Source organism: Zingiber officinale, chromosome 5B, assembly GCF_018446385.1.
Source record: "Zingiber officinale cultivar Zhangliang chromosome 5B, Zo_v1.1, whole genome shotgun sequence".
Lineage (NCBI taxonomy): Eukaryota > Viridiplantae > Streptophyta > Magnoliopsida > Zingiberales > Zingiberaceae > Zingiber > Zingiber officinale.
The window spans coordinates 79,389,651-79,401,779 of record NC_055995.1 but is presented as its reverse complement, the minus strand read 5'-3'; the positions used below and the strand labels follow the sequence as shown (position 1 = coordinate 79,401,779).

General features: G+C 37.2%; 1 protein-coding gene across 3 annotated transcripts; it reads left to right on the top strand.

Moving 5' to 3' along the window:
- The first annotated feature begins 537 nt into the window (after window positions 1-537).
- LOC121984645 (DEAD-box ATP-dependent RNA helicase 8-like) lies at window positions 538-8,044 on the top strand. Of its 3 annotated transcripts, XM_042537699.1 has the most exons (10): window positions 539-1,150; window positions 2,442-2,502; window positions 2,968-3,202; window positions 3,638-3,876; window positions 4,089-4,340; window positions 4,421-4,601; window positions 5,538-5,626; window positions 6,026-6,099; window positions 6,185-6,335; window positions 7,763-8,044. In XM_042537699.1, exons 1-9 carry the CDS (start codon window positions 888-890, stop codon window positions 6,261-6,263), a joined length of 1,473 nt encoding a protein of 490 aa, XP_042393633.1. In that variant the 5' UTR covers window positions 539-887; the 3' UTR covers window positions 6,264-6,335; window positions 7,763-8,044. The 3 variants fall into 3 exon arrangements, with proteins under 3 accessions (XP_042393634.1, XP_042393635.1, XP_042393633.1); XM_042537700.1 differs by lacking the exons at window positions 6,026-6,099; window positions 6,185-6,335; window positions 7,763-8,044 and adding an exon at window positions 4,696-5,013 and having other exon boundaries at window positions 538-1,150; XM_042537701.1 differs by lacking the exons at window positions 5,538-5,626; window positions 6,026-6,099; window positions 6,185-6,335; window positions 7,763-8,044 and adding an exon at window positions 4,696-5,015 and having other exon boundaries at window positions 538-1,150.
- Window positions 8,045-12,129: the final 4,085 nt, after the last annotated feature.

The window sequence follows — 12,129 nt, the reverse complement described above, 5'->3', positions numbered from 1 at the left end:
CTTTCGTGTATTAATGATAGATAGAGTGTGTTTCTTTGTCTTGGCTTCTTCATATTTAATGATATACGGAGTGTTCTCTTTTGTTTTCTCGTTCCTTCTTGTGTAATGTCATTCCTTACTTTAGACGGGCGGTCCGAGCAGCTCGTTTTCCTGCCGATTGAAACAATTGGCTACGCGTTTGTCTATTCGTCCGACCGACCCATGATGTCCATCTGTCTGACCGATCGGGTGATCCGGTCGGTCACTCCTTTGTCGATCGGGATAACCAGACAGTCACCTTTGGTCAAGGGCCTTTTCGTAAGTTCCGACGTAGCCCGTCTTGATTTTGACTGACACCTACAATTCACCCGTGACAGATGGACTCTCCCTTATCGCTACATCCATTATTATTTTTATTATACAAAATACAAATTTTAAACATTATTTTACATTTAAAATAAAGTATAATAATTGAGCTCAGTTATTAATTATATTTTTTATCCGCTAGGCGGCCATGAACATCCGCCCATGTCCCATCGATCGAACCGATAAATACAAGGGCATTTCTGTCATCCACCGGTCTCCTTTCCGGCAGCCCTTCTCTTCGCCTTTTCCTCCGCAGCCTCGTCCTTTTCCGATTCGAGAGAGATCGTGAGAGAAAGAGATCAGCCTATTCACGCAGTGCCGCCTCCATCTGGAATCAAATCTTCGCTCAGTTGTTGCGAAATCAGAGAATCCCTCCCTTTCGCGTTTTTCTTGGGAAGTTCCCAGATCAATAAACCCTAGATTTAGTCGATGCTTTCCAAATTTTAGGTATTTTGTTCATCTCTCGGTTTTTAAGGAGAGATCTTTCGTTGGTTAGTGTTGATTCGTCTGTCGTCGCACGGGAGGATCGCTCTGTGTAGAAGATGAATCCTCGAGGAAGATTTCCTACGCCTGGGATGGGGAACGGTCGCGGAGGCAGTGGGAGTGCAAATCCTGGTTTTTATCCGAGGAATCCTCAGCAACAGCAGTACGTACAGCGGAGTCAAGTACACGGGCAGCCGGGTCCGCAGTTCCAGCACCAATATCAGCAGCAGCAGCAGCAGTGGTCGAGGAGGAATCCAATGGGGAGCGACTTCGGGACTCGGGTACCGGCACAATCTATTCAATACGAGGCTATTGATTCTAGGTAAACTGGAATGCGAACATCGTAGAGTAAAATTCTGGTTTTGGATTATTTGCTGCAATATTTGCCAGTGTTAATACTTGCAACTATATGGAGAGCCAGATAAATCACTCAGCAATTACTTCTTTTAACTCATAGATGGTATTCACTAATGATAAACATGTATAGCATCCTCTTTTTTTTTTTTGGATGATTCCTTGCGTGGTAAACGATAATGATGTCGTTTCTGTTTGTGCTTGGAGACCTTGCAAAGTGTCTGTCATGTTTTCATGTAGTTAACTCGAAAAGCTGCATCTTCTCCAGTTTGTAGGACTACTCTGAACAATTCATCATGAAAGTAAGTGTTCACTAAATGGGATAGCTGTCTAATACTAATATAATAGGAAAAAACTTCTTTTTCTGGATAGTTTATTGGTTCCATTTCTAACTCAGGCTTTATGCATTAATTCTTTTTAATCATATGTACATTCTATAACACAAAATAGGTGCATGAATGGATCTCATGTTACACTCTAAGTATGAAAGCATAACTCGCCTACCCATCAATTTTGGATTTCAGATGCTCCAAAATTAGTAATTGACAATCGTTTTTTCCAATTTTTTTTAAAATCAAGTATTGAGACAAATAGATAGAGAAGTGTTTTGACTAAATCACCCAATTATCTGTAGTTGGCTACATAGATGAAAAGCTTTTCTATGTACCAAAATTTTTTGTATTTTGAAAAGTTTTCTTTCATGTAAACAAGGAAACTTGCTCTTGATTACATTTTAAGAAATTGTAAGATCAAGAAAGTTTCAAATATGCAAATTATTTTCAATTTTAGCTAAAAAGTGGGCCTGATTTGTCATTTTTCTCTTAGAGATATTGTAAGGTGTGCAGTGGACATTAAGAATTTAGATGTTTGAGGAAATGATATGTGCACATTTGTAACTTTACTAATTTGATTCGTGATGCTATGCTAATTGAATCTCATGTAATCGATAAGCTATTAAAAAAATCTCAATGCATCTTATTTTTAACTTGTGAGCATAATGCTTGAGCATCACAAGCGACTTCAACGTCATCATCATCAAGTAATATTTTCCCCAACTATTTGGGGTTGACTAGAGCATCACAAGAAATATTTTTGGTATATTATAGTGATTGATCTTTGTGTAGCTGGTGATATTATATAGATGTGATTTATTTCCCACATATTTAGTTCAATTGACACGAAAATCATTGTGTTGCAATACCATATCAGCACTTTTTAAAAAAATCTTTTTTAGCTAATTTTAAGCCTGATTATTTCAGTTCCCAAGATTGGAAGGCACAATTGAACATACCACCTCCTGACACACGCTACAAGACAGAGGTAAAGTTAGTGTTCGTCTTGCTCTAATAAGAGAATAATTGGGAATTGGTTGCTGTGTAGTTTATGTCTACTAATAAATACAATTAAATGCTGCTATGCTTTGCCAAAGTTAAATAGGCGTGTACTGCAGATCTAGTGTCTTTCCTAGGGATCCACAAGAAAACTCATGTAACTTCTAGATGTATATTTATGTTAGTACAACAGTCTCCAAATGTAACATATTACAAAAATGTAGATTAAAATGTATGGCATCCTCTATTCTACCAGCACTTCATATTCAGCATCTGTTCTATAATTGTCAAAGAAATTACTCCCATCAAGTTTGTTAGGTTAGTTTAGATGTTCTCACCTGTAAATAAATTAGACCATGGACCATGCAAATATTCATAATGTTATCTTTTTGTTGGCAAGTCTTGCTTCTATGATTATGTATATTGATTATAATTGTTGGTGCACAATTGCCAGGATGTAACTGCAACTAAAGGGAATGAGTTTGAAGACTATTTTCTGAAGCGAGAACTTCTTATGGGCATATATGAGAAGGGTTTTGAAAGGCCTTCACCTATTCAGGAAGAAAGCATTCCTATTGCACTCACTGGCAGTGACATTCTTGCTAGAGCTAAAAATGGGACAGGAAAGACGGCTGCATTTTGTATTCCTGCTCTTGAAAAAATTGACCAAGATCTCAATGCCATTCAAGGTTCTTTTTTCTTCATATTTTTTTCCCACAGCAGTAGTTGTATCTGTGTACTGGTTTATATTTTGGCTCAGATGTGAGCATCTGTAGTTGAAATCATTATTTCTTTATTCTTGTTTTCTTTATTAGCTGCAAATTCATATTTCCTGTATTCTCATTAGCATCATAACTTTGAAGTCTTTTATTTTTTGTGCTGTTCTTCATTTGGTTACTGTGTTGTGCATAATGATTGATTTCTGCTATGCTTTGTTAGTCTGATAATCTTTATCTACATACTATACTTGATCTGTATTGTTGGTATATGAGGAAAGTAAAATGCATTAGACTCGCCTTGATATTTCATGTTACCATGAAGCTGTTCATGTGTGATAGATCGGTATTAATTGTGTAGTCAGAATGTTTTTCCATCCAATAATTGAGAACTTTTGTTTTTTTCAGTTGTTATATTAGTTCCAACAAGAGAATTAGCTCTTCAAACATCACAAGTTTGTAAGGAACTTGGAAAACATTTGAAGATTCAAATTATGGTTACTACTGGGGGAACTAGCCTGAAGGATGACATTATGCGTTTATATCAACCCGTCCAGTTGTTGGTTGGAACTCCTGGTCGAATACTTGATCTTGCAAGAAAAGGGATCTGTGTTTTGAAGGACTGTTCGATGCTTATATTAGATGAGGTAATGTATGATGAAGTTTGATCTTGCTGTACTAGATTAATTGAGGTGTTTTCATCAAGTCTGAGGCTATTACATTGTTATGTATTCTCTTATCCTTAACGAGTACTCTATAGTTCTCAGACATCTTTCTGATCTGTTTCTTATAAGCAAATATTTACTTCTGCCTGTTCATCCTCTTTTCTGATGGCAAGTCCAAATTTCTAATTTCACAGGCTGACAAGCTTCTTTCTCCAGAGTTTCAGCCATCAATAGAACAACTTATTCAGTTTCTTCCTGATAATAGGCAAATTTTAATGTTTTCAGCAACATTTCCTGTAACTGTTAAGGATTTTAAGGACAGATACCTTCCAAAACCCTATGTTATCAATCTGATGGATGAACTCACACTGAAGGGAATAACACAATACTATGCTTTTGTTGAAGAGAGGCAGAAGGTGCACTGCCTGAATACCCTTTTCTCAAAGGTTTGTCCTAAATTTGGACTATTTCAAAGGTTTAAAATTTTTCTTGGGCCTGAGAATGACTGGTTTACCTGTTTTGACAGCTTCAAATTAATCAATCTATTATTTTCTGTAATTCTGTTAACCGAGTGGAGCTATTAGCAAAGAAAATCACTGAGTTGGGCTATTCTTGCTTCTATATTCATGCTAAAATGTTGCAAGATCACAGAAATCGTGTTTTCCATGACTTCCGCAATGGTGCATGCAGGAATCTTGTTTGCACAGGTATGATATTTCTTTTATTTTGCCTTTTCTTTTTTGATTGGAATCTAGCATGTGTGTTGTTATGATGATATCAGCAATTATCTGCTAATTGTAGACAAATCCATCCCCAACCAATGAGATTCTTGGCTTTATGATTTTTTGCATGGGTCATACTCGAAACATGTCATGTGGAGATTCATAGAATGCAAACATTATTTCAAGCAAGATCTAGACAAGCACTGGCTTGGTGGATAAAGAGGAAGTTTGAATAGGATTGGAAGGAAATTAGGGAGAGTCCTCTTCTTCTAATTGCATTTGGCTAGTACCGTTTATTATTTTTCCTGAGTTCAGTGCTGTATCCGTTTTTGTGCTCTTCATCTTATGATTCCGGTTGAGGAACTCATGGTTCAATTACGTTGAAGAAGAAAGACAGGTGATGCAGTTTAAAATTACAAAATTCTAGTTTGAAATTTTTTAAATAGCTGGTTTTAAATTTTATGTTTTTTTTAAAAAAGTTTTAAGGTTTATTTTGAAGTAGTCAAGAGAAAGGAGGAAATTTTATATTTGCAGGATAAGATTTTTTAAAGAATTGCTATTTGTTTATCTAGCGATTGAATAGGTCAACGTTTGGGCCTTTAAAAAGACCCTAGTTCCTTTTGTTTTTCTCTCTTGAATTTATTAAAATTTCCCTCTTCAGTGGCTTTTGTTCTCCGTGTGAGACTAGTTTGTTCATCCTAAATAAAGAAGTGGTATCATATTGTTTACATGCTGCATTGCTAAGATTAATACGCTTCACATGTTCTATGGTTTTCTGAAAACCTGTTATATTTGACCGAACAACTAGATTGAGCATATTCCCAAATTGCTAATAAATATGAGAAGTTGGGCTAATTTTCCATGTTTAATATCTTGCTCTTCAAATGACATGTGTCGTGACATATTTGGCTGCCTTTGCAGATCTCTTTACCAGGGGAATTGATATTCAAGCTGTTAATGTTGTCATCAATTTTGATTTCCCAAAGAACTCTGAAACATATCTTCACAGGGTATCATCTTGATACTGTGTTTATATTAGTTAAGTGCAAATGCTACCAATTCATTGAGAGATGGTATAGGGAACATGCTGCTTGTCACTTTATTGATTTAGATGACAATAAATTTTAAAAAGAAAAAAATAGGCAAGCTATCTATCTAAGATGACAATAATTCCCATAAGTTCTTTTATTGTGGCCTTTTTTATTTTAAGAAAATGTTATTTGCCTTAATTCTCAAAGAAAGAAAAAACAAAGTTCTAAATTAATTAATCGTTCACATTTGAATTTGTCCATCCCCCTATGTCCTGAAATTGATTCATCAGCAAATCAATTGTGCTACTTGGCTGCATATGCGAGTTCACCTTTTCTATTAAAATATGTTCCCTTTGGCCAATGGTTGGGTGATTTCAGGTTGGTCGTTCGGGAAGGTTTGGTCACCTTGGTTTAGCTGTCAATCTTATCACCTATGAGGATCGCTTTAATTTGTATGATCACTTGCCAATGCTTAAGAATCTAATGCATTATTTTCATTTTCTTTTCATGACATGAAAATCAATTGCCTGACTACAGATATCGAATGGAGCAAGAACTTGGCACAGAAATAAAACAGATTCCTCCACAGATCGATCAGGCTATATACTGTCGGTGATCTGGAACAGTTAGGAGTCTGATATTTTCATGCTGAATAACTAGAGTGCTACCTGTATACGTTGACACATCAGTATGGAACTCTCAATCTTTGACATTTCCTCATTCAGATCAAATTAGTGTAGAACACACGTGCCATCTCACTTTCTGCTGATATAAAGTGATGCAAGGAAATATGATCCCAGTAAAACTTTGTTTAAAATGATGAAAATTTAGTAAAAAATTATTGAAAACTGTTTTCATTAACATGCCTGTTTGTGTTAACATGCATTCATGTCATACTAGTTTTAGTATCTACAACACTTATGCCATGGCACTACCAATATCAAAAAAATTTACCTTTAGCAAATTTGTTTTTTTTGCAGTGCTCAAGGAAAATTTAAGGATAGTCCATAGGCTATTCAGAGTAACTTATATGATTGTTTTTTCAATAGTTAAAATTGTCTTGTCAATGAAAAATAGAACTCCTACATTATTGGCTCCTCTATGTCAGTAAATCTCAGTTTTGTATTATTGTATATAAAAGATACCTTAATTTTCAAAAGAGGTTGATTATGATTCTAGCAAGTGAAGATTGACCAAAATGGAAAACATGTGACAGAAGATATGCTTGATCTAGCTAGAATTCATGTGGAGGTAGATATGCTTGATCTGCCTTTTTGGCGGGCATAGCAGTGTTTAATAATAGTAGCTAATGACAATGTTCTGATACATCTTTAAACAACAAAAGCTTATTTCAAGTTTTTGAACTATTAAATAGTAAACAAAAATTACACTATAAAATAAGTAAATAATTGAACAAATACTTCACATTTGACTTACAATGTAATTTTCAAAAGTTTATGTTTAAACATTGAAGTTCCTAAATACAAAATATCATCGAGGTTGATTCTATTTTTTTCTATATTAATTGTTTTAGTAATTCCTTTCTCTATGGCCAATCCAGCTTCTTCATATCTGATGCAGCTGATATCAACCTATTCCAATTTTGCAACCTATGAACTATATGGATCTTCCAAATTAAGCTTCTCAATTACTTTACTCTTTTCACCACTAATCACAATTGAGTTAATATATTAGGGTTCATCTAAAATTCACTATTCTTAGTTTGGTGAACAGTGTGTTGTTGATAGAAGGGAACCCTCACAGATGGTTTGACGATAAAAGGGAAAAAACTGTTAGAATTGTAGATTGTCATGCACACAGTTAATTTATTATTCTTTTCTTAAAGAATTAAATGCAATATTGATTTTATCCTCTCTTTGGTCACCAATTATGTGACTAAAAGTTGCATTTGAATCTTTTCTTTGCCTTTCTAATGGTATGCTACTGATTCCTGGGCACCATTTTTTTAAAGCAACCTAAGTACTTGCAGATTGTAATATAGACATCGTACTGAGCTGCATGAATGATGCAATATTGACTTTTGATGAATTTTACATTAACTATTTTATCATCATCTCTACTATACCTGACTTATTCCTTTGTGCACACATGCAGGGTTTCTTTTGTCACCTTGTGTTGGTGCCCAAGTTGCATCTGACGACTAAACCGCTATACTATGATTGGCTATTTGGTAACATCGATCATGGTCACTCTTAACTTAATATGTTATATTCAAAAATAGATTCTTCTAGTTCACAGTTTCATAGGCATTAAACTGTTGTGCATATACTGGTGAGAAGATGATTGTTGCTTCATGTTATCTGTCAAATGCATACAGTTGAAGACTGCAAAGCTGGATAGAATGGTTAGTGTGTTAAAATCCCACATTCTGAAAAACTAGAATATTATCTTGGTCTGTAGGATTTATGACATCATTTTGCTGATAGACTAATTTTTTTTCTTCTCTTGCTGAAGAAGTTACCGAAAATCCCTTGCCAAGGGTAAATTTCTGAAATCTTTTTGGGTGTCATTATTTGATCCAGGTTTATGAGCAGTGAAATAGGTTCAATTTAGACTAAATTATTACCAGTGTGTCATTTGTTTTCAGTCTATATGATCAAATTCAGGTTATTTTCACATTCTTTTGTGGTAAAAATACCTGAAATTTCAGGTTTTCGGTCTATAAGTTATACTAAAACCTGGATCAATTTAGGTTGTGCCTGATCAAGTTTCTCTTAAAATTCAGTTTTATCCAAACTCTTTTCCACTCCTGAGGCTTTCTGCTTTATCAATCTTGTAATTTTGATCAGCGAAACAAAACATGAGTAAACAAAACCAACTAAACGACTCCGTAACCAAATGGAATGCTTGATGGTTGTGGATATGATTTTGAAGATGCTATAGGATTAAAACTTTCATGATTGAGTATGACTGTTTGTTCTAACGACAGTGATTAAAGAATACACGGTTGTGTGCTTTTTTTTTTTTTGGCTATTCCTAGTCAAAACCCAAGTGGTTCCCGCTGATCGGGACTTCTTAAAATGCTGTTTGTGACTGCTAAATTTTTATTTTAAATTTTGTGTTTTTTTTTCTTTTCAAGCACCTTGCAATAACTTCTAATAGTTTATTTTTTTTTAAAAAAAAAATCCATCTAAAATATAGAATGTGAAAATATTCTCTAAATCATTTTGGTCCGAGTTGGCTTTAATGTGTGTGATTATTCTGAATCAGCATGCGATACAATTTCACCTACATAAGATTTCGTGTTTGAATTTCCATTTAACCTACTTTTTAAAAAAAAATAAAAAATAAAAATCCCTCAGATAAATTGAATCTGCTTATAATCGATTTGGCCTAAGAGAAATGTGAAATGGAAGAAACAGACAAAAATAAAATGGACACCAAAACAAATCTGGCTCCACGAGCATTGAAGAGAAGACAAAGAAGACAGCCACCCAGTAATTTGACACCACCACGGAACGCGACGCTGGCTGACGAGGCCGATAGCGGCACTACGTGTCGCAAGAGGCGACGCCACCAAGTCGTTGCCATCCATCGATGGCTAATTTATTAAATGCAGCGCTAAGACAAATCCCAGTCTAATAATAACTCCATGGTCTTCAAAGATGATAATCAACCACAAAAAAATTACTTTGATTGATTTTTAATTTATATAAAATATCTTAAGATTTAATAATGTTCAAATGGCTCACATTCTATTAGTAAACCTCTTTTCTTGAACGGAATCAATTTTAAACAGTATCAATCCATTTTTAACAGCCTTTTAAATTTCATCATATCCAAAATTTCTAAGATTTATATTACGGGTTGATGGCTTACAATATTCATATTTTAAAATTTTAAATAGGCTAAGAATTTTAGAAATACATTAATATGTTATTAAATGAATATGATACGCTTAAGTTTACACTGAATTTCTGTCAAAGTTATATAAACTATTTAAATTTTAGAAACTCATACCATACTATTAAGTTGTGAAATTAAGATTTGAAAATCCCGTCTAAAAGGAGGAAAGATGATGTGCTAGCTAGATGGTAAGAATATTAACAGAAGAAAGACTTCGAGTTAGGAGCTGCGGACCTGGAGCGATTCTCTCTACGCACATCAAGGAGAGAGCAATTAATGAAACGACAGAGAATGTCTGATATCATAATGTGATGAAAGATGTACATTTATCCTCCGAACAAGCTTATGTTACATGTATATGAACTATTTTTTATAACTTTCGTAATAATGCGACTTAGAATATCTGATGTCAGGTAATAAAAGATATACAACCATCCTCATAAGAAGGTTTCGTTGTATGTGAATGTCAGAGTATTGGTGATGCGGTGATGAGATGATGACACATGGAGGAAAAGGGCGGGTTGGTCATTACACATTTAGAGGGCTAGGGATTTTGAGAAAGGAGGCACTGTTCACAGAAGAGGGGGGTTTTTTTCGTTCGCTGGAGGAAAAAGCCACCGCCTCCTCCCTTCTCGATGCTAACGCCACTGAGTAGCACTGCCGCCTCCTCATGTCATCGTCGCCGCACGGACTCACGTGAGGACGCTGCTTCCTCTTCTTTTCTCTTCTCTCAACAACCACGCTACCACCTCCCCCTCCTCTCATGCACATCGCCGCGCACCGACATCCCCCTCTCCCTCTTGTCTTGTCGATAGCTCCTCTCATCGGCAACCCCAGTCATTGCTGCCATCTATAGGCGAGGCTCATGCCACCTCGCCGTCTGGCGCCACCTCATCGCTAGCCCCATCCCGCCTCCTCACAGGCACACCAGCAGGCCACGCACCTCCCCTGGCATCGTCTCCCTCTCCCTCCTTACCGGTGACCTTCTCTCCGTCAGCCACAGCCAACCAACGCTACCCTCTAGGGTTGCCGCCCACCTTATTGTTGTTGCCTTGTAACTAGCTGACCACGCCGGCACAAGATCAACCTCGAGCCGCATCTAGCCCCATCATCGTAGATGACTTCCGATCTGTGCTGTCGTACACTTCCGACGCTAATCAGGTATTCGATCAATGTTGACGTGCGTTTTCGGCATCGATCTGGCCTTTGAGCCACTGCTGTGTTTTGGCCATCGAGCCGCTATTCCATTCCAACTCTGTGTCATTGTTGTATTTCGACCTTCACACCACTATTATGATTGTGAGTTATTGGTATTATCCGACCTATGAACCGTTATTACGATTCGACCTTTGTATCACTATAACATTTTGGCCTACGAGCCACTATTATGGTCCAACCTACGAGCCACTGTTATGCTCCGTGCCGCTAGATCCAGCTCCTCATCCGGTTCACATTCATCTACTCTTCCGGATCATGATGACTCGATCAGCGTCACGACTAGCTCACCTGTCTACTAGAAGACACCCCCTTTGGTCAGGGTATGTCACCGTACTCATTCTTTATTCATTTCATTATTCTACTATTATCCTATTCCTTATATATTCGTGGGGATCTGCCTTGAGCATCGGGGTACCAGGGACCGGGACAACACAGTCACTGTCTGCATGTAGCATTGACCATAGACCTTCTGACAATTTGGTCAACATAGAAGACAACTCATCATACCCTCCCCCTCTGGGTCATGACAATTCGGTTAACATTCCAACCACATCACACCGATAATTTCGTCTTCTTAGCTTCCGGATGGGATCATATTTGGCATAGTCTGTGGGAATCTCCATTTGATTTGGAACGTGAAGATGGATGACGCCGAGAAACTCTCTTCCATCGTCATGGGCTCGGAGGATTTTAACGAACATATTATATTCTTCTCTCACTCCACGAATATTCGGGAGTTGAGAAATTGACTCGAAGCCTCAGCTGGTCGACAGGTTAATTTTTCTATTATATTTTTCCCTGACTCCACTGGTATTTGGGAGTCGAGAGATCGATACGGATTCTCAGCCGATGGACAAGGCTCCTTTATCAGGTACGCTACGGGCTCTACTCCCTTTTTACGATTACAGGATATGCTATAGCTCCCTAATAAGAGAGTAAGATTGTAGTTCCTTGATCAAAGACTAGGACCCTAGATCCTTGATCAGATACTAGGGACACAACTCCCCAATCAGAAACTAAGGGCACAACTCTCCGATCAAAGACTAGGGGCACAACTCCCTGATCATATACTAGGGACGCAACTCCTCAATCAGAGATTATGGGCACAACACCCCGATCAAAGATTAGGGGCACATCTTCCCGATCAGATACTAGGGACACAGCTCCCCGATCAAACATTAGGGGCATAAATCCTTGATCAGAGACTCGCGGTACAACTTTTCAATCAGGATCTAGGGGCCTCACAATTTGATTACAGGATAGGGACCTTACTCTTCGATCAAGGACTAGGGGCTTAGCTCCCCGATCAGGTGTGCTACAGGCTCTGCACCCTACACCTATGGGGCTCTACACCTTTTTACTACTACATGCTCTGGACCTTCCACCCATGGGGCTCT

Bases quoted from the DNA above. Each gene is read 5' to 3' on its own strand.
- LOC121984645 (XM_042537699.1), top strand. From the start codon at position 888: ATGAATCCTCGAGGAAGATTTCCTACGCCTGGGATGGGGAACGGTCGC. The intron at 5,627-6,025 runs GTATCATCTTGA...GGGTGATTTCAG, and splicing joins CTGAAACATATCTTCACAGG to GTTGGTCGTTCGGGAAGGTT. The intron at 6,100-6,184 runs GTATGATCACTT...GCCTGACTACAG, and splicing joins TATGAGGATCGCTTTAATTT to ATATCGAATGGAGCAAGAAC.